The sequence below is a fragment of the Daucus carota genome, chromosome 4, assembly GCF_001625215.2.
Source record: "Daucus carota subsp. sativus chromosome 4, DH1 v3.0, whole genome shotgun sequence".
NCBI classification, from domain to species: Eukaryota; Viridiplantae; Streptophyta; class Magnoliopsida; order Apiales; family Apiaceae; genus Daucus; species Daucus carota.
This window is the reverse complement of record NC_030384.2, coordinates 35,682,239-35,701,666: the sequence shown is the minus strand read 5'-3', so window position 1 is coordinate 35,701,666 and position 19,428 is coordinate 35,682,239. Positions and strand designations below refer to the sequence as shown.

Sequence of the window (19,428 nt, the reverse complement as noted above, 5' to 3'; positions counted from 1 at the left end):
AAAGGAGAGTGATCAAGGAGTTAGCTGGTTGCAGAGATGGCCGAGTTGATTGAGAGGACGAGTTAATTTGACATCATCTTTTGGATTGGTTGCGGAAGATTGTGGAAGATTGTCATATATAGTGAGTTAGTGACCAAGAGGAACAGTATTCTTTCTTGAATTATTTTTGGATACATATTGATATATCTGTTATGTTTCGAGTGTTTTAAAAATTTATGGCTTAATTGATTAACTCTTAATCTACTTCTATATATTATATGGCGACAAAGGGCAAAAAGAGCCAAAAAAAGGTGCGTGAAATTACCAGCTTACCCCTAAATATTATATAATTACAAAAATGCCGATGCTCTATATTATAATGTATTACTCATTACTCATAATCGTAACGGTCTGAATAAATGGACGCCGGGAAAAAAATCGGACAGAGTTGACAATGAAAGGTGTGCAGATAACTTGATTTCGCTGCCAATTGAATTCAATCATAGAGAAACATGAGTTACAGAAGGTGAGGGGGCAAGATAGATGCTCAAAGTTTATCAATTTCTCAATATAGTTGATGAATGTATTTTTGGCGCCGATGAGTTTTCGTCATTACAAATTTTGTCTTCTCATTTTAATTCTAAATTCTTTTGTTATATTTATCGTTAGGTAGATTGTGAATTATGTGTTCTATTATGTATTGCCCATGTTTTTTTTGTGTTTTATGTGTTTGGGAGCATAGTCTCTCCCTAAGTGTTGATGCTTGATGTATCTGATAACTACAGTAGGGGAATGAAAATACCAAAGGGAGGTTTACGCACTGCGAGTTGATCAGTCCAAAACATATGACTAAGTTAATCACGGGGCGGGAAGAGAGAAAAGAATCGAGAGGGTGTTCACATGAGCCTGAATTTCGGGGTATGGTAAATGTGCAGTTATATTTTTTAGCAATATGGTTTCCCACAATGTTTGTAGGACTTAGTTTTTTACTTTCTGCAGATGGGACTTATGAAGATGTTATTGTGACAATGTGACTGCATTAAAAGGTTCTATATGATTTTGGGATAAGAATGTTTACTAGAATATAAAATGCTTGATTTTGCAGGTTTGTGGTTTCAGAATTCAGGACCTGACCCGGACAATGGGACCATCACTATCACGTAAGCTAATTCATTGCTCTAGGCTTTGGCCGCATATTTATTTGTTCAGTTTGAGTTGTTAGGTTATACGGATTTTTATTGCTGCATAGACACTGGTATTGGCATGACCAAAGAGGAGCTTATAGATTGTTTGGGAACTATTGCTCAGAGTGGTACTTCAAAAATCTTAGCTGCTCTCAAGGTAATTATAAGTCAAATAAATATCAGTTGTTGAGAACTCCGGCTCAGTCTTTACAGTCTATTCATTTTTTCTTCTGATAGGAAAACAAGGATGTTGGAGCCGATAATGCTTTGATTGGTCAATTTGGTGTTGGGTTCTGCTCAGCATTTTTGGTTGCTGAGAAGGTGAAAACAGAGTCCTGTTCATATATGAAGTTAGAATTTCAATATGTCTTTCAGTTGTTTACTAATTGATGTTTTAAATTTCTGTGTAATTAGGTAGTTGTCTCTGCTAAGAGCCCAAAGTCCGATAAACAGTACATTTGGGAAGCATTAGCAGAAAGTAGTAAATACGTGATTAAGGAAGAAACGGATCCTGAGAAATTGTTGCGTCGGGGAACCCAAATCACGCTTTATTTAAGGGTATTTTAGTTACATTTGTCCCTTGAGTCTTAACATGGGTCAAAAACACGACTAATTACACCAATTTTGTAAAAGTATTGTAATGTTTTATATATTGTGCTTGGAAATAGTAATGCGCCACCTGTGAGTTGTACCTTCTTTGAGTGTGCTGCTTCCGTGAAGGCACCACAGCTGTCTGCTATTATGAAATTTTTTCAGTATGCAACTAACTAAATTGTCATCTTCGCAGTCGGATGACAAGTATGAATACACGGAACCAACCAAGATTCAGAATCTGGTGAAAACTACTCACAATTTCTTTCCTTCCCCATCTACACATGGCAAGAAAAGTCGAGGACTATTAAGGTGAGTTTATTTATGTTGCATCATGTTTCAATGATTTCATTCAATTAAGGTATATTTTTATTTTTTAACTTTGCAGACTAGCATTTGCACTTTATACTAACATTATGAATTGTAAATTAATCTACTATTAAGTACAGACTCGTGGAATTCTAGACTACTTACGCTATTCTGCTGCTGCAGTAGCCTGCCGGACTCGTTTTGCTGCTGCCGTATAAATTCTTGTCTCTGCTGTTCTACAGATTCCATACAGTTGTAGCTTCTGCACTATGATCGTTTTGTAATTCAGGTATTTACAGAGACCAGAGCACTTGTGGCCACAACATTTTTCTTCTTCATCAAGAGCTCTCAAAGAGCATTGCTAACATTATTTTTGTATCTTATATATTAAGAGCTTATTTGAAAATATTTTATAAGTGGTTTTGCACTTGAGCAGAAGCTTATATCGCATTCATATAAATTTGAAGCTGACCTTCACCCTTTAACTTCAGGTTACTTCTGCACAGTGCCATCTTTTCTTGTGTTTGCGTACTCTGTAGTCTGCAATGTGAAATTCACACTTCGTTTCGACATCTACAAGGTGAGGAACTGAGTATCTATTTTCTTGTATGTATTAATATCTTTTTTGGCACTTGAACTTTTTGATTGTAAATTATGTTACGAAGACTCCAAATAAAATTAGATTGATGGCATGAACTAAGGTCAAACTTGGTTGTTGCCAATAATGACAATAATGTGAAAAACAGAACATTCTGCATGCTGTAGTCGGTATTAATCAGCATCTACTACAAACAACATTTGGGGTCACATAGGAGTTCGAATGTTCTATTTGGATTAATCTGTAACAAATATAAATATGATGGAAAGTAAACAAAGGGCAATGGGCAATCATATGGGTTAGTAACTGATCAACGATCATACGGGATTAATTAAACTATTCATGTGCATAGCTATTTATACTTTGTGCTTTAAGCCTAAAATCTCATATTGGTAAATTACTTATTCGACTACTATGGTCTATGAGTAAATAACTGCAATTAGCGCAAATAAATATAGGTAGTGCACAATTTCATGAAGATTTAGCCTTTGGACAAGTTGCATTCAGCCGCAGGAATTTAGTGATAGTTTAGCAAAATCAATTTCATTAAAAGACATCCTCATCTTTGGGACTCAGGCATCAGATATATTTAAACAAAGAACAATTACAAGTACCTTGAATGTAAAGGCTCCATATCTTCCGTCGATATATCCACTGTTATACTCCATCTCCTATGCCAAAACACAAAACACCAAATGTCCTAACTTACCCTGGAACAAGATCGCATAAAGGTTTGAGCAAGAACTGTTAAAATTAGAAGCATGCAAAAAAAGAAGAAAAGAAGATGCATTAGTTACATTTAGGATAAAACTTACTACTGGGGAGGAGTCCTAGCAAATCTATGACACCAAAGCTAAAGAAGTACAGAACTCATAAAAGTAAATCAAAGAACAGCCATTGAAGACCCTTTATCAATCTCACGGCCCTCACCTAAAAAGGTTAAGTTTTTTTCTTACAAAACTTTTGAAAGCAGCAACGTTTAAAGCCCTATTGGAGCTTCACTGTTAATTACAATAAAAATACTGTAAAGGGTCACATGCAGGCTGCTTTATTTTCCTTTTGTTGTTGAGTTTTGGTCAAATTCCTTATGTTTTTTTCAAAAAGGACAGGCTCCAAACAGATGCGGAGGTTCTAACTGGTTTCCTTTATACCTTGTATATGTTGATATGTAAGTTGAATGCCTGTTTTTTCTTTTTTGTCAGGTGTTGAGTGCGTGTTGTTACTAAAGAATATTTTTTTGTCATGAAGGGAAGTTGAACTCTCAGCTCTTGTGTGCTTTTTTATGATTTATCATTTATGTAATTTTCATGGTGAACGGGATAATAGTAGTATAATTCCAGGTGTCTAATTGATTCATAAACGCCCGAGTGTGCCTCTAGAAGCCAATGGTAGAAGAAATGTACATCGAGAGTGAGCTGTTTTGCTATTATACTAATCAAGAGCCCCCTCCAGTTGTGTAATCATATGTAATTGTTATGTACTTGCTGTCTACAGGTCTCAGCTCTTATCTTTCCAAAGCAGGCGGCGACAACTCAAAAAATGTAAGACTCTGTCTGAACTTGTAAATTTATACTTTTCACTAGCCATTTGGGCCAGGTTTCTATGTGAGGTTTTATCTGAATAAAAATACTTAAGTAAGGCGATTAAACATCTTTTTCTTCTTGAAATTAGCCTGAGATGTGACTAGGGGCATAATCTAAGCAACGAAAAGTTGGCTTTAAGACAATTGGAAATTATTGACATTGCTTCATCTGCAACTTACGCATGGGTTATATTGGTGGGAGCAACATTATTGACATAACTCTGTTCAGGTTAGAAAAGACTCGTCGTGGTTTGCTCTTAGCTAGAGTGAGGCATGTTTCTTTCTCGTGTTCACAACTTTTTTATTGCTGCAGAAAAGACGGGAGGCATGCATGCATGATGCACCTGAATATAAGCTTTTCATTTCCTATAGCCGGACTATATATAAGTAGACTACAACCAAAAACCTTAATCATACAGTATTGATGTTTATTGGCAGATGAGGCCTTTTTTTTTCATCAGATGGACAAATCTGGTATTGCACAAGAAGTAGGTGTGTTGTCTGGTTTTTATTGCAGTTTTTCTTGGAGATGTGGCTGTCTTGCTTTGTTTGGAAATACACAAATTAGTCATTCTTGGTTGAAATTATATTTTGCTTGCTTGTACTTTTAAAATTTACTTGTGCTATATAGTAGAATTGCAGGAGAGCGGTCCTCGATCATTCATTTAACCACGTTTCCACTCAATTGGATCATCCAGAGCAAACATGCATAAGGCAACTTCTGATAGCGTTCAATAGTGTTCAACCTTTTTTCAAGTGATTTCAATGTGCGTCCATCTTGGGAAGCTACAATTGAGAGCGGCGGCTGCGTGCATAATCCGAATTCGACTTTTAGGCAAAAGATTTCGGAGACAGGAATTTGGTGCTGCCGAAAACTTGGTGTGTATATCAGTTATTCAGTTGTATATGTGTATGTTGTGACTGAATTGGGTTATTAACATATTTTCATTAGCTAAATTTCTATAAAGAATTATCTTTATGGAGTTGATTATTGTCTTTGAAGTCTGATTTTTATTTGCTTTTATAAATTTAGTATTTTCCAAGTTTTTGATTTCTGGAATTTGTAGAACGAGTTCAGCATTTTAATGTACTTTCTAATTTCACTTTAAGGTACTTCTCTTATAGTGTTCGAGCTATTATTTTTGGAGCAGAGCGTTTATATTTATTTGAGACAATTTTCTTTTTGTTGTTTGATCAAATTGGTTGGTTGCCCATTACTATTTAGTTATTTATATATATTGTGTTTGTCTTCTTGTTTTTAGGTTCATTGATGCCGTGTTACATGTGCCTCTGTAGTTGTTATGACTGGTATGAAGTTAGATGGTAAAGAATTTAGACATATTGTGGCTTCATATTAAACTGGTGATTATGGTGTAGATTCTATTGTGAATGATTTAATCTTGTTTGTAATTGGCAGTCACATATACAGTTTTGTTAAATGTCGACTTTGTGGAAGGCCACTATAGTTCATAGTTTCAAAAGTGGGTACTTCAAAGATTGTGCCTCTCGATTCCCAGCAATGTTCAAGCTAATAGTGCTCCTTTATGTTTTCACTCATGAATATTTTGGTTTTATTTTTTTTTTATGAAAAATGTCATGTGTTGTTTTACTTATTCATAGCAGTCTATATTATATTTAGGTTTGAAATATTTTACAGCAGGCAGCATTGAGGAGGTGCAGGCAACATGTTAAATGTAGATTTTTCTTTTGTGAGGTTATCTGGGCATGACATCCCCTTCTTGCTAATGGATGTTACACTGAGAAAGCGAGGGAGGGAAATTTTTTCCCCTACAAAAGACATGGCGGAAGAGCGTATGGCATTGATGTGTGTGTACTTACACTCGTCGGAACTTGGGTATGTTTTCGGAGTATCCTTCTCTCTTACTGGGTAATTATCTTTGTCGTTTGAAACTATATAAGTTCTAATGATATTAATATATTGATCCAACAATCAAAATTTCTCTCATGTGGAACTAAGGAGGTCTTAGTTTGCCGGATGGTGCAATCCTTCAATTTAATAACATTTTATATTTCCCCCGCCCTAAATTAAATTGCGTTGTGAATACTATGAGTGGTAGCATTCAGTACCAGATTTTACTTCACTACTACGTCGAAAAATAAGGGGGCCACTTATTCTAATTCCTGCCTATTGTTGTCACTTAGTGGATGAGAGTGCCATGTTTAACACCGGATTTAGCTGACAAACTAATGAGGCAAGAGGCTTAGAGCGTCTACTGGGTGATTGCTTGCATGCAAAGTTGGTCAGGGGAAGCGTGTGCAAGCATCTCTCTTGCTTTCACGGGAAGTAAACGCTAATAAAATTATTTTAAAAGTTACGGATAAAACTACACAAATAGATATAATACAATCTACTCCTTTCTTAGAACTATGGACCCAAAAATATCAACACCACTTTCTTATCTCTATCAATCGAGAACCATACTTATGATTCTTGGAGTGTATGTAAAAACTCCCTGACTTTGAAGAAAACAAGTGTAGTGTCAGCAGCAGCTGCTGAACAGAAGCCCAACAAAAGGCATCCTGGTGACGCTAAAGGCTTTGTGGAGGAAATGAGATTCGGAAATTGCATTCTAGGGATTAGGCTAAGGAAGGAGAAAAGGAGCCTCAGGTTAAGCCTGTAGCTAAGTGAGAGTCTACTGTTTAAGGTTACTTGAAGTTCTTGGTTGATAGTAAATTGGTTTATGATACTCTTGAGGGAATTATTGCTAAGGCTGATTATCCTGAATGTAAGTTTATTACTTGCATTTATTTCAGTAGCTATGTGTGTGTTGTGTTTTATTATCACTTGGAATCCTGGTTCAGTCAGATGCATGGCAATTTATTTATAAGGTATCTTATTTTTTTCATATTACAGAGAGCTATATGATGAACTGATTATTTTTTTAAAATGCAGGTTACATATGGCCGACTACATATGGCCTCCTGCATATTTACTATAATAAGGAACACACCTGGACCGCATAGCATGTTCTGATATGAAACAAGCATAGTCCCGGTTGAGTTGCTGGAGTTTATGTTTTTCTTTCATCTTGGTAAAACCATTTGAAAAGAACCAAGAGGATCATGGGACAGATATGTTATTCCTCTCTCTGAGTGCTCTCTGATAATTTTCGTTAGATGCTCAGTTTATATATTGATCCGCAATATTGCAATTAATCTATGTATCATATTCCATGAAACTATAACTAATACTATAATAATTAGAGTTTCCTAGAGGGTTCCCAAGTCATCCTTTCATTTCTAATATTACTAAATATTAACTATAGTTAACGACTTGATTTAAGACTTGAATAAAATAAAGTAGTTTAAGTTGCGCCTAGATTATAATTATTAGTAGCAAGGATTTGATGAGTTTTAGATAAAAGTTAAGTGAGTATTATGTTTTCACAAGTTAGTTAATTATCACAAGATTATATTTCCGCTTAGCAAGTTTAATTATTTTATCGTGTTTATTATAGTAAGGTCTTAAATTCCTTATAGAGGGAGCTGTCACATGTTTGTAAAAATCTCAGAATTGGCATACCATGTTCCTTAATAGTCATAAAACCAAGCAAATGGGATAATATGAGAGATCTCTTTTCCATTTTCTACTGAGATAGAAGGATTTAGCTTAGAGCCCCATGTTTGGATTTTATGTGACAAATTTTAGTACCAGTAAATCCTGTCTTGCCATTAGTCGTATATTTGCTCATTAGATGATGTCCTACATATGGTATAACTGAAAATTCTCCTTGATTATACAACTTTTAACACATCGGATCTTATGTTTTGTTAACAACAACAAAGTGAAAAGGTTAAGGAGCTCACAACTACAAATGTACAGACTCGCCAATTACTTCCGATCAATGTAAAGATATTATGTTTTGTGGCTCATCAGTCGCTGCACTTTTAAATAAATTAATCTTTTACTATTTTTATTTATTCTTGTCTCTAATAATAATTCTTTCTGGCCCACATCATGCACTCTCGGGAAATTGTACCATGAAAGTCCGGCTTATTTGTATTCTATACATATCACCGACCTATGACCCCAGGAGGATCTTGAAGTCAATCCCTAACAATGTACAACTTTTTATTTTTATTTTTTTGGCATTTTAAGTGTATTTCAAATTACTATAACATGTCAGATTTAAGTACTACTTAAGGACGAGGATTTTGTGGCTAATAAGATGTGTTTTTTTATGCTTACTCTTGAGATGTGGGTTAATTTATTTGGATTTTATTTTTTCTATGATATGCTTGGAGGGTCTGACATTGTTTTAAAGTGAATACATAGGTGTTTGGAATGAATCATCTCAAAATCTGACTATCCTACTTGAACAACGCGTTAAAGGGACCAATCAAGCAGAACACTTTCAAGACTTTGGTGGATGATATATATATACTTATAGAATATATGCACGTACCTAATTTCATATGTATGTGTTATAGAATGTATGCATGTATCTAATTTAATGCTAAAATAGTGTGTTGTTTTTTTATAGTTCTCTACAATTACCGAGAAATGGGACCTCTACAATTATCGGCATTATGGTCTGACATGAATTGATGCACCCTTTTCGCAAATAGAAATTCATACAAGACGAGGTTGACGCACAATTAATATACAAGCCAAATGAGTAAAATCAGTTGAAACACCTTTCTAATCAGAAACAATACTGTTATATAACGGTGTCCGTGCCTTGCACGGGTTTTTACGCTAGTTAACTTTTTATACGATGATCGGTCGATTTGATTTTTGAAATCTAGTGTATAATATTTGTTTAAATAAAATATATTCGATAGTTTATTGAGCTTAAAATATTAAATTTCTTTAAATATAAACAATTATAAAATTTGTGATATAGTATACATATCTTTCCAATAAATAACTAATATAAGAATAATTAGATGTTAATTAATATTATAATATTACTACTCCGAATCCCCAAATCTCAATTAATTCTGAAATGATAATTCAATCCATCACGTCTGATTCCTGATTTAGTAAACATCATCGGACAAGTTACTGAAATACCTAAATGTTATTCCATCTGCTCTCTTGTACCAAAATTAAAATCAAACAATTATTTCAAATAGGGGTGAGCAAAACCGAACTGAAACTGAAAAATTGAACCGAATCGTGCAAATTCGGTCGGTTCGATCTAATTTTTTTTTGAAAATTCGATCTATTCGGTCGGAACTGCATAGACCGAAATGAAATTCGGTTCGGTCCGGTTCTTGAAAATATATTTCGGTCCGGACCAAATAAACCGAATAGTGCAAACAATATATAAATTTATTTATATTATATATATATATATATATATATATATATATATATATATATATATATATATATATATATATATATATATTATATACTATAATTTTAATATCTTATATATAAATATAATTAGGTAAAGTGGTAATGATTAGTTAATATTATCTTTTCATGTAATTCATGAATTTTAACATTATTTATGATATTATTTTTTATTTTTAGAAAAACATTTCAGTTATTTCAGTCCGGACTAGACCGAACCAAACTATTTCGGTTCGGTCCGGTTTGATCCATAATAAAATTTTGGTCCGGAAAAAAATAAAATTTCGGTTTTCGGTCTATTCTGTTCGGTATGGTTTGGACCGAACCGACTGGATGCTCACCCCTAATAGTGCGACCAAAACATTCAATAATTCTTTTAAAAGGAAAATAATTCTAACAACCAAAAATCATATAACATCTAAAAATAATCTGGACAAAATTAATACTCCCTCCATCCCGGCCATTTGTTTATATAAGATTTGAGCATGTTGGTTATGAAATATTAGAAAAAAGAAAGAAAAATGGGTATAATGGTCAGATTTATTTTTAATAAATTTTGAAATGTAAAAAATTGGATTAGATATTTTATATGAAATTATCAAAAAAATGATCGGAACCTAGGAGAGGGGGAAGGAGTACGGGTTAATCTAATTTTATGAAAACATAATCAAGCAAGTTGACATGTATGTTATGAAAGGGGTGTTAATCTCGGGTAACAGGTTGTATGTCAGCAATCAGGTCGATTTCGGATCAAGTTAAAAACATTTAAAAATGAATGAAACTAAAAATTAGAGTTATCAGAAACAAAATTCTAATTTCGGATCATTTCGAGTCTATTTCGTGTCAATCGGGTGATTATCAAGTCACTCTCAGATTTTGTCAAAGTAAATCGGGTTGCGGGTTGGAATGGTGTTCTGACCGTGTCACCCCATTGCTATGTAATGCATCACTTTGAAATAAAAAATATAAATGGCTAAAATCAAAGCAAGTTTATCTAATCAAGTCGTATCATATTTATTGCACACATCATGTGACAGTGAGAAGCCCAACACTTCCATATAAATCAAAGCACTCTGGTATAGTTTAGTAGCACAAGAATCACAAGGTGTGGTCAAAGAATAAGGCAAGCCAAAACATGAAAGCTCCTCTCTCCATTATCTCTCTCCCCCTGCTTTTTATTCTTCTTCACCTTGTTATTCTTCCCCAAGCTTCTGTCACCCTTTTGAAAAGTTATACCACCTGGTGCTTTCTAGTAGTTGTTGTTTGTTTTACATTCTTGAACAACAACATATGGCTCAAGTCACTAAGGCTTAGATGGAAGCTTAAAAGGCAAGGCATCAAAGGGCCTCACCCTTCTTTACTCTATGGAAATGTCCCTGAGATGCAGAGGATTCAGTCTTCTACTAAGTCCATCTCTTCCTCTTCTGTTGATTTCATAGCCCATGATTATACTTCTACTCTCTTTCCTTACTTTGAACAATGGAGAAAACTCTATGGTAAGCTCCTCATACATGTATGTATTTGTATATGAATAATATTCATCATCTTTTTGTGTGTGATGTAGACTTTGTTATTTTATATCAAGTTGGCCATAACCATGGCATGTATATAATATCTTATTGGGTGACACTTATCAGGTTAACAACTCTTCCCAGATTTTGATGAGATTAATATGGTGTTAATAAGAAAGCCTGGATATGTAAATTATGCTTATTCGTTGATACATTTTTTCTGATACCATGTTAAGTAAACAACGATTACAAGATATTGCCGTATCGAGGAGAATGAGGATGTATGTATGTGTAATATGATTCTCTGTTAAACCTTCCTCCTAACATCTTGAGGTTTTTGTATCAGAGCTCAAACATAAATAAGCTTTCGACTGAGGTGGAATGTTGGAATATAATATGATCCCGATAAGCCTTCCTCCGAACATCTGGTCATTTAATAGTAGGTAGTAATAGTACTTATGTGTAAGCTCTGCACTCACTGAAACTCAAAATATCAGAAATGCTTTGCCAGCTCATACATGAACATCTGTTTGATACAGTACTGTGACAGCTTAGCAGGTTTCTGTAACAGTGTAAGCATTTAAAGAGCATCCATGATATACTGACTTAATTAATTTGTTCCAACTAATTGATTGGACTGAATAGACTTGTGAATAATCAATGGTGTTTTGTGACAATGCTGGATGTGAGATATATTTCGTCGTATACTTAATACTTTTAATCATTTGCTTGATTAGCAGTAGTAATCTGCTGCTAATCTGTATAGCAAGTAAGTTAAAAGAGGTTAGCAGATCGCATATAATATCTATGCTAACGACATACTGGACCACGTGACGAAAGCAAACAAGAAAAGAAATCATGGTTATGAAGATGCTTTATTTGATTAGACTGGATACATACATGATACAACTCACAAGACAAGCCTTATTGGAGAGTGTTTGAATTAATTAAGAATGAAGTAGAGCACTAAGTTTAAACTATACTGTGGGGTTGTGGATATGCAGGTCCAGTTTATACTTATTCAACTGGGGACAAGCAACATTTGTATGTGAATCATCCGGAACTAGTGAAGGAAATGAACCAGTGCATCACTTTCGGATTAGGGAAGCCTTCGTATATAACGAAGAGGCTGGAGCCTTTACTTGGGAATGGCATTTTGAGGTCTAATGGTCATTTCTGGGCTCAGCAGAGGAAAATCGTGGCCCCGGAGTTTTTTATGGACAAGGTCAAGGTAAGATGGGGAAATCATGGCCCCCGAATAATTTAGGCCACAATTTTATAATAATGTGGGGATTATAATAACTACGTGCATGGGGGAAATTGATTGATGTGTGTGTGACAGGGAATGGTTGGTCTGATGGTGGAGTCAGCAGAGCCACTACTGAAGAGATGGGAGGCCTGCATTGAAGCACAAGGGGGAAGTATGACAGAAGTAAGAGTCGAAGAGGATTTAAGAAGCGTCTCTGCTGATGTTATCTCGAGAACATGCTTTGGCAGCAGCTATGTCAAAGGCAAGCAGATCTTCTCCAAGCTCAGAACTCTTCAAGAGACCATATCTACTGGCAGCGTTCTTTTTGGCCTCCCAACATTCGGGTAGTAGATAATTTATATGTAGTGATATTAGCATGTTGCATTTAATCTTGTGTTTTGTCTTATATCCAGTTGTCGTTTTCAACAGCACAAAAGTTAGTTTATAAGCTGATTTAAACATTTATGAAAACTAGACAAGGGGACCAATACATTTAGTAGCACATACTCTGTTGGTTACCGACAAATTTAGCTTGGGTTGCTTTCAAATTCTTCTACTGATCCTCAAAGTTTGCTACAGATTTCTGGCAACTAGGCAGCAAAAGGAGATAAGGGGTTTAGAAAAGGAGGTGGAGTCATTGATCTGGGAAGTTGTAAAAGAACGCCAAAAGGAATGTATAGATGCCTCGTCATCATCCGAGAGGGATCTGCTGCAGCTGATACTAGAAGAGGCCATTAATGATGTTTGTGTGGGCAAGGAGTCATCCAAGCAATTTATTGTTGATAATTGCAAGAACATTTATTTTGCAGGGCATGAGTCCACTGCTACAGCTGCTTCGTGGTGCTTGATGCTTCTTGCTTTACATCCTGAATGGCAAGCTCGTATACGTGAGGAAACTCTTCAAATCTGCCCTGACAGCGTTCTAGATTCAGACTCAATTTCCAAAATGAAAACGGTACACAATTCTGGACTTAATGAAAGAACTATCAAATATAATAAAATCCTAATATATATAATGCCACTGATTTAGGTAACTATGGTGATTCAAGAAGTGATGCGTTTGTATCCGCCAGCAGCATTTGTGTCAAGGGAAGCACTAGAAGAGACTCAAATAGGCCGAATCACGGTCCCAAAAGGCGTATGCATATGGACATTGATCCCCACATTGCATCGCGATTCAGACATATGGGGAGCAGATGCCAACGAGTTCAAGCCTGAGAGGTTTTCGTCAGGTGTGTCGAATGCCTGCAAAGTTCCACAGGCATATATTCCATTCGGCTTAGGGCCTAGGCTGTGTTTAGGTAAAAACTTTGCAATGGTTCAGTTGAAAGTTGTGATTGCACTTATCATATCCAGGTTCACATTTTCACTGGCTCCCAGTTACAAGCATTCCCCTGCTTATAGAATGATTGTAGAGCCTGGACAAGGTGTGTCCATTGTCATTCAGAGATCTAAGCTGGCCTAATAAATTTTGGTTTTGTGCCAACAGGCACATTGCTCTTTTCTTGCTCAATTCTCTTTACTCATTTCTGCAATAGTGAAACAGCTTGCCATAGAAGGTTGTCAGATTTTCAAGCAACTTTTAAGTTAAAAAGTGTCGGTTTCTCTGCTTTTTTTTTAAAAAGTGTTGGTTTTAATAATTCAGAAACTTGTTAAAAATAAGTTAAAAAATCGACTTAAATCAAGATTAATGTCTGTTTTCCAACTATTTGGTCGAGTTTGTGATTTTACAATAAAAATTAATATCACCATTCAGACCAATAACCAAATCAATTATTTTATTATTATATTTTTAGTAATTCACAATTAGTGCTGAAATAAAATTATTTTAATATGATGATAAATGATGTGAAATCTCGTTATTACATATTACAAAAATTTCGATAAATATAATCAATCACATATAGCTAATAATTTTTTTCCCACAAAAAATTATTATTTTTAATTAATAATTCCTATAATTTTTAATAATAATATATTTTACTACTTATTTTCACTGATAATTTGATGTGATTGAAGAAGGTATGAGTAATTCAAATTGTGTACGCGAAGCACACCGATAAAGACCCAATATTTTAATTTTAATTTTAATACAAATAAAAGTTGACGTAACAAAACGAGCCTAAACACTCCGGGTCGGGTCACAATTTCGGATAACGAGTCGTGTTCGTGTCAACAATCGAGTCGATTTCGGGTTAAGCTAAAATCATTTAAAATTAAATAAAACTGAAAATTGATGTTATTAGAAATGAAATTCTAATTTCGGAATCATTTCAGGTCCATTTCGTGGCAATTTAGTGATTTTCGAGTTTTGTCTCAGTAAATTGGATTGCGAGTTTGAGTCGGGTTCGGGTAGTGTCCGATATCGACACCCCTCTGTCTCCGGCCGGCCTATCATCCATCATTACATACAAAATAACGTAAGAGAAAAAACCGGAAGCATATCTCTAAAATGGAAGCTCTTCTCTGCAGAAACCTAGGAGACCCAACTGTAGTTCCCGACTCAACTGCCACCTCAGCACTCACAATCGACAAGTCTCATCCCATCCCACAACTAAACTCACCGACTGGTGTCAGAGTCAGAGTCAAAGCCACCAGTTTGAATTTCGCTAATTTTTTACAGATTCAAGGCAAGTATCAAGAGAAATACCCTTTGCCCTTCATTCCAGGCTCCGATTTCTCCGGTGTTGTCGATTCCGTGGGACCCCAAGTCACTGCTTTTAGTGTTGGTGATCATGTTTGTGGGTTTATCTCCCTTGGGTCTTTTGCGCAATTCGTTGTTATTGATCAGGCTGATTTGTAAGTTTTGGAGAAACCCAGTTTTCTGAATTTATGGCAACCGGAGAATTTTATTCAATTATCGAGATTAATTATTTGTGTTGGGACTGAGAAAAAACATTAATTTATGGAGATTATAAATTTATGGTTATGTACTTAATTGTATGCATTTGTGTTTGTTTGGGTTCTGCGAATATTTTCCTAATTTGTTTCGTTAGAGTTGTATTTTTGGGGAAATGCTCATTGATGCGAAGTAGAGATGATCATTTTAGGAGGACAAGAAATTTGTATATGGCTGTGGTCAGATTCAAACTTAATTAGGTTATGAACTAGCGGGTTACTGAGATGCGTTATTTAGGCTGTTGTGATGAGGATTTGTGGTGATCTAGCGATTTGTATAACTGATTAGTACTAGTAGTGTGACAAGGATTTGTAGTAAAAACATGAAATAATTGCAGGGGGACATAATCCTATACATATGGTTGCTGAGTGTTTATTTTATGAGCAAGTCCTGATTGGATATCAGGATAAAATGTACTATCTATGTCATGTGTTTAATTTTGTAAAAACAAAACTTTGACCGTACCAACAGTAGAACTTCCGAGTTCTGCTTCTATGGTTTATATCGTAGATAATTTTTTACATGAATAAGTATTAAATTAGTCTCCTGCCTTGTATCAATATATTTTTAAGTTTCTTATTGTGTTTTGTATTTTTACATAAGCTGAAATTTTGTAGGTTTCGGGTACCTGATGGATGCGATCTAGTTGCTGCTGGTGGACTTCCTGTTGCATATGGAACATCTCATGTAGCACTAGATCATAGAGCTCACTTGAGTCCTGGTCAGGTACCAAGCCTTCTGTGCTTCTTGCACATGGTGATATGACACCAAATGATTCTATATGCATCGATTATAATGAGTTTACTTGTATGCGTAAACATTACATTTTAGCTGACAATAATTGTAGGTGTTGCTCGTTCTCGGTGCAGCAGGAGGTGTTGGGATTGCTGCTGTACAAATTGGGAAGGTCTGTGGAGCCACTGTTATTGCAGTAGCCAGGTATGATTTACATTCTATAATGAATTTCTATAGCCTTTCCGATACCAAAATCTCAAGCCATGAACTAGATATTAGTTAGTAATTGTATATGAATTTTTCAGGGGTGATGAAAAGGTGTGTCTTTTGAAGTCTATGGGGGTCGATCATGTTGTTGACTTGAGCACAGGAAACATAACTGAAAGTGTCAAGGGATTCCTGAAGGCAAAAAAACTCCGAGGGGTTGATGTTTTGTATGATCCAGTAGGAGGCAAGGTGACAAAAGAGTCATTGAAGCTTTTAAACTGGGGAGCACAAATCTTGATCATCGGGTTTGCAAGTGGAGAGGTTCCAGTCATTCCTGCAAATATTGCTCTTGTAAAGGTACTGCTCATAAGAAAAAGGTCATATATGTGGGTCCAAATGTTAAAGCTTCACGCATCATATAACTTGAATAAATATAAAAACATTTTGTTAAACAAGGACCTATAAGCTCACCAACATGGGAAAGTACTTTAATGATGACATACCAAACGACATTGTAAGTTTGTCATGCATGAATTGTGTAGTCTTTCAGTGCAGCTCCTTATGAACGTGTATGTTTTTTAGATCAGCAAGCGGGTTACAGTTTCAAGGAGGGGGGGGGGGGGGGGGGTGGTGTTCAGATGTCATGCCATGTAAACTAACTTTAAATGAAACACAAAGGAGGATTCCCTCAAAAGGTCATATTGTTTGGTGTGGGTTGAAATGCATAATTGGCAAAATTTATATCAGTCTAATCCTGTCAGAGAAGTTTCAAGTTATGACAGTACATTGCATGATGAAATTTCTATTGGGAATTACTTATAAGAATAGCCTGCATGATTTATCTATCAAGAACCGGTGAATTTTAGGTTATATCGTTAGAAGACGGGGCCAACTTAAACATTGTTGTTTTGCAGTACATGAGATTACATGAACAACCAACACATTTTTATAAAAAAGAAACTATTTGATGTTCGGTCTTTGTGTTTATCTTTGTCAGTCTTGACTCTTGCCTGTATGCTTCATTGATTCTATTGATCACTTTGCAGAATTGGACAATTCATGGGCTTTACTGGGGAAGTCATAAATTAAACAAACCCGGAGTTCTTGAAGATTCGTTGAATGAACTGCTCTCCTGGCTGGCAAAGGGTTTAATTACCATTAATGTGTCTCATACTTTCAGCCTGTCACAGGTTACTTGCTCTTAGTCTTTTCCTTTTGAATCGAAGTGGTCCTTAATGTTTTTTTTAATAAATTTTTATAGTTATTTTCTAATATAATATAATAAATTTGAGGCTATAGGAGTTTTGCTATATGATAGATGATGAGGATATTTGCTTTAGAGATCACGTGAACTGTGTTGTACTGTTGTTATCTTCATTTCGGGTTTGACAGTAGAACTAATATATATGACATGCTTTTGGCAGGCCAACCTTGCATTTGCTGCTATTAGGGATAGAAAGGTGATCGGAAAGGTGATGATTGTTTTTGATGATCCAAAAAATGTCAAGTCTAAGCTTTAATTTGTTTAGAAAAATTACTGGAATTGGCTGCATAAACTCGACAATGTACTCGAATGTTACTCTCCCACATTACATAGCAAATGGCTGTCCTGTTTTCAGCATCAAGATCACAGTCTGAGTAGTATGGAGGTAAACATTCAGCAACCGACATAATAAATGTAGTAATAATATGCCAGTGTGTGTAATTATGAATGCCATTGTAACTTAAAAATAATATTTGAGAAAATAAGATGTGAAGAAACATAAGCATAAGGGATCTTGTTATATACTTGCGTACTTGCATTATTTTCTTAAATCAGTCCATAACATAAATTTCAGTGTAGAGGGTTCTGTAACTAGATTATCGAGCCCTTTGGACAAATAATGGCTCACCAACTATAAAGTCAAATATGTTGTGGGTTGTCATAGAAGTTATATATGGTTGGTGCCACATGAAGTCGAGTAATAAATTACTCAATATGTGATACTAATTGTTTTTGATATACAAGTGTTTGTATCTGGTATGTCAATGTTCATGATTTCAAGTGTAGAATTACTCGATGCTCAGCTCTCTTATTTTGATAGAATTGACAATATTATATAACAATGTGAATCAAGTTTATCTCTCACTTTAGTGTTGTTGGACAAGACAGCAAATTTAGACATGCAACACTTGTCCAAAAAGGAGAAGAGTAAAAGTTATGGTAATTGAATCATTAGTATTATCAGGGGACGGGAGTTAATGGAAGCTTTTGAAGGTTCAATTCTTCACAGCGCACCATGCTCATAGTGGGAGACAAGTATAGTCTAATCAATACAACAGAACAGGTCCAGTTTCATAGTTGGTGGCTCTGTTTGTGGTGTCAAATTTGTCGCTTCTTTTGCCCAATGCATAGTGTTTGTAAGAATGTTGTCGAAATATAAAATAAGATACGGCTTTGAGAGTAAGAGTTAGAACTTGACCTTAACTTCGAGTATGAAATATTGGGTGGGTTTGTTTCGGCTTTTTGCGGCTAATCATACCAAGAGCTTGTTTGTTTCGGCTCTAAGTGAGGGGCTCTAAGTTAGGGGTTTAAGCTGTTTAATAAGCTTCACTTAAAGTCAGAAGTTTGCTGTACTTTTCTCATTTTGTTTTTTTAAAACTTTCTTTTATAAAAATTACCCATAAGTCATAAGTTACTCATAAATCACTTTGATTTTTATTATTATATGTTTAGTAACCTATAATTAATTAATAAATCAAAATTATCTAAATAGGCATTTTAAACTTCCAACTTATCAATTAAAGTCACGTTAGTTGAGTCATAATTAGGGGTGAGCATTCGGTCGGTTCGGTCCAAAACCGGACCGAACCGAATAGACCGAGAACCGAAGTTTAGATTTTTTTCGGACCGAACCGGACCGAAATTTTATAATGGACCGAACCGGACCGAACCGAAATAATTCGGTCCGGTCCGGTCCGGACCGAAGGAACCGAAATTATTTTAAAAATAAAAAAAATATTATAAATAAAACTAAAATTCATGATTTATTTTAAAATTTTCATATTAATTAATCACCCCCAATTCATTAAAGATACATATAATTAAATTTACAAACTAGATATTAAAATTATAACATATAAGATACATATATAATATAAATATAAATTAAAATTATATATATTTTGGACAATTCGGTCTATTCGGTCCGGACCGAAATATTTTTTTACGGACCGGACCGAACCGAACTTTATTTCGGTCTATTCGGTCCGGACCGA

At 35.1% G+C, this 19,428-nt stretch overlaps 3 protein-coding genes across 3 annotated transcripts; all 3 read left to right on the top strand.

Annotated features, from left to right (window-relative positions):
* Positions 1-402: 402 nt before the first annotated feature.
* Positions 403-2,264, top strand: LOC108218375 (heat shock protein 90-5, chloroplastic). Its single transcript, XM_064091264.1, is given in 9 exon segments — positions 403-505; positions 765-897; positions 979-1,139; positions 1,229-1,320; positions 1,401-1,484; positions 1,578-1,721; positions 1,951-1,999; positions 2,002-2,066; positions 2,247-2,264. Coding segments are annotated over 7 exon segments (456 nt in total). The 5' UTR covers positions 403-505; positions 765-897; positions 979-1,120; the 3' UTR covers positions 2,250-2,264.
* An 8,317-nt stretch (positions 2,265-10,581) lies between these two features.
* LOC108215520 (cytochrome P450 714A1) lies at positions 10,582-13,842 on the top strand. Its single transcript, XM_017387997.2, has 5 exons — positions 10,582-11,065; positions 12,085-12,311; positions 12,423-12,673; positions 12,909-13,284; positions 13,360-13,842. Exons 1-5 carry the CDS (start codon positions 10,705-10,707, stop codon positions 13,792-13,794), a joined length of 1,650 nt encoding a protein of 549 aa, XP_017243486.1. The 5' UTR covers positions 10,582-10,704; the 3' UTR covers positions 13,795-13,842.
* A 762-nt stretch (positions 13,843-14,604) lies between these two features.
* LOC108215708 (uncharacterized) lies at positions 14,605-17,956 on the top strand. The gene is made up of 6 exons (XM_017388259.2): positions 14,605-15,128; positions 15,846-15,954; positions 16,076-16,167; positions 16,269-16,527; positions 17,217-17,360; positions 17,595-17,956. Exons 1-6 carry the CDS (start codon positions 14,782-14,784, stop codon positions 17,688-17,690), a joined length of 1,047 nt encoding a protein of 348 aa, XP_017243748.1. The 5' UTR covers positions 14,605-14,781; the 3' UTR covers positions 17,691-17,956.
* Positions 17,957-19,428: the final 1,472 nt, after the last annotated feature.

Bases quoted from the DNA above. Each gene is read 5' to 3' on its own strand.
- LOC108215520 (XM_017387997.2), top strand. From the start codon at position 10,705: ATGAAAGCTCCTCTCTCCATTATCTCTCTCCCCCTGCTTTTTATTCTT. The intron at 11,066-12,084 runs GTAAGCTCCTCA...GTGGATATGCAG, and splicing joins ACAATGGAGAAAACTCTATG to GTCCAGTTTATACTTATTCA. The intron at 13,285-13,359 runs GTACACAATTCT...CCACTGATTTAG, and splicing joins CAATTTCCAAAATGAAAACG to GTAACTATGGTGATTCAAGA.
- LOC108215708 (XM_017388259.2), top strand. From the start codon at position 14,782: ATGGAAGCTCTTCTCTGCAGAAACCTAGGAGACCCAACTGTAGTTCCC. The intron at 15,955-16,075 runs GTACCAAGCCTT...CAATAATTGTAG, and splicing joins CTCACTTGAGTCCTGGTCAG to GTGTTGCTCGTTCTCGGTGC. The intron at 16,528-17,216 runs GTACTGCTCATA...ATCACTTTGCAG, and splicing joins CAAATATTGCTCTTGTAAAG to AATTGGACAATTCATGGGCT.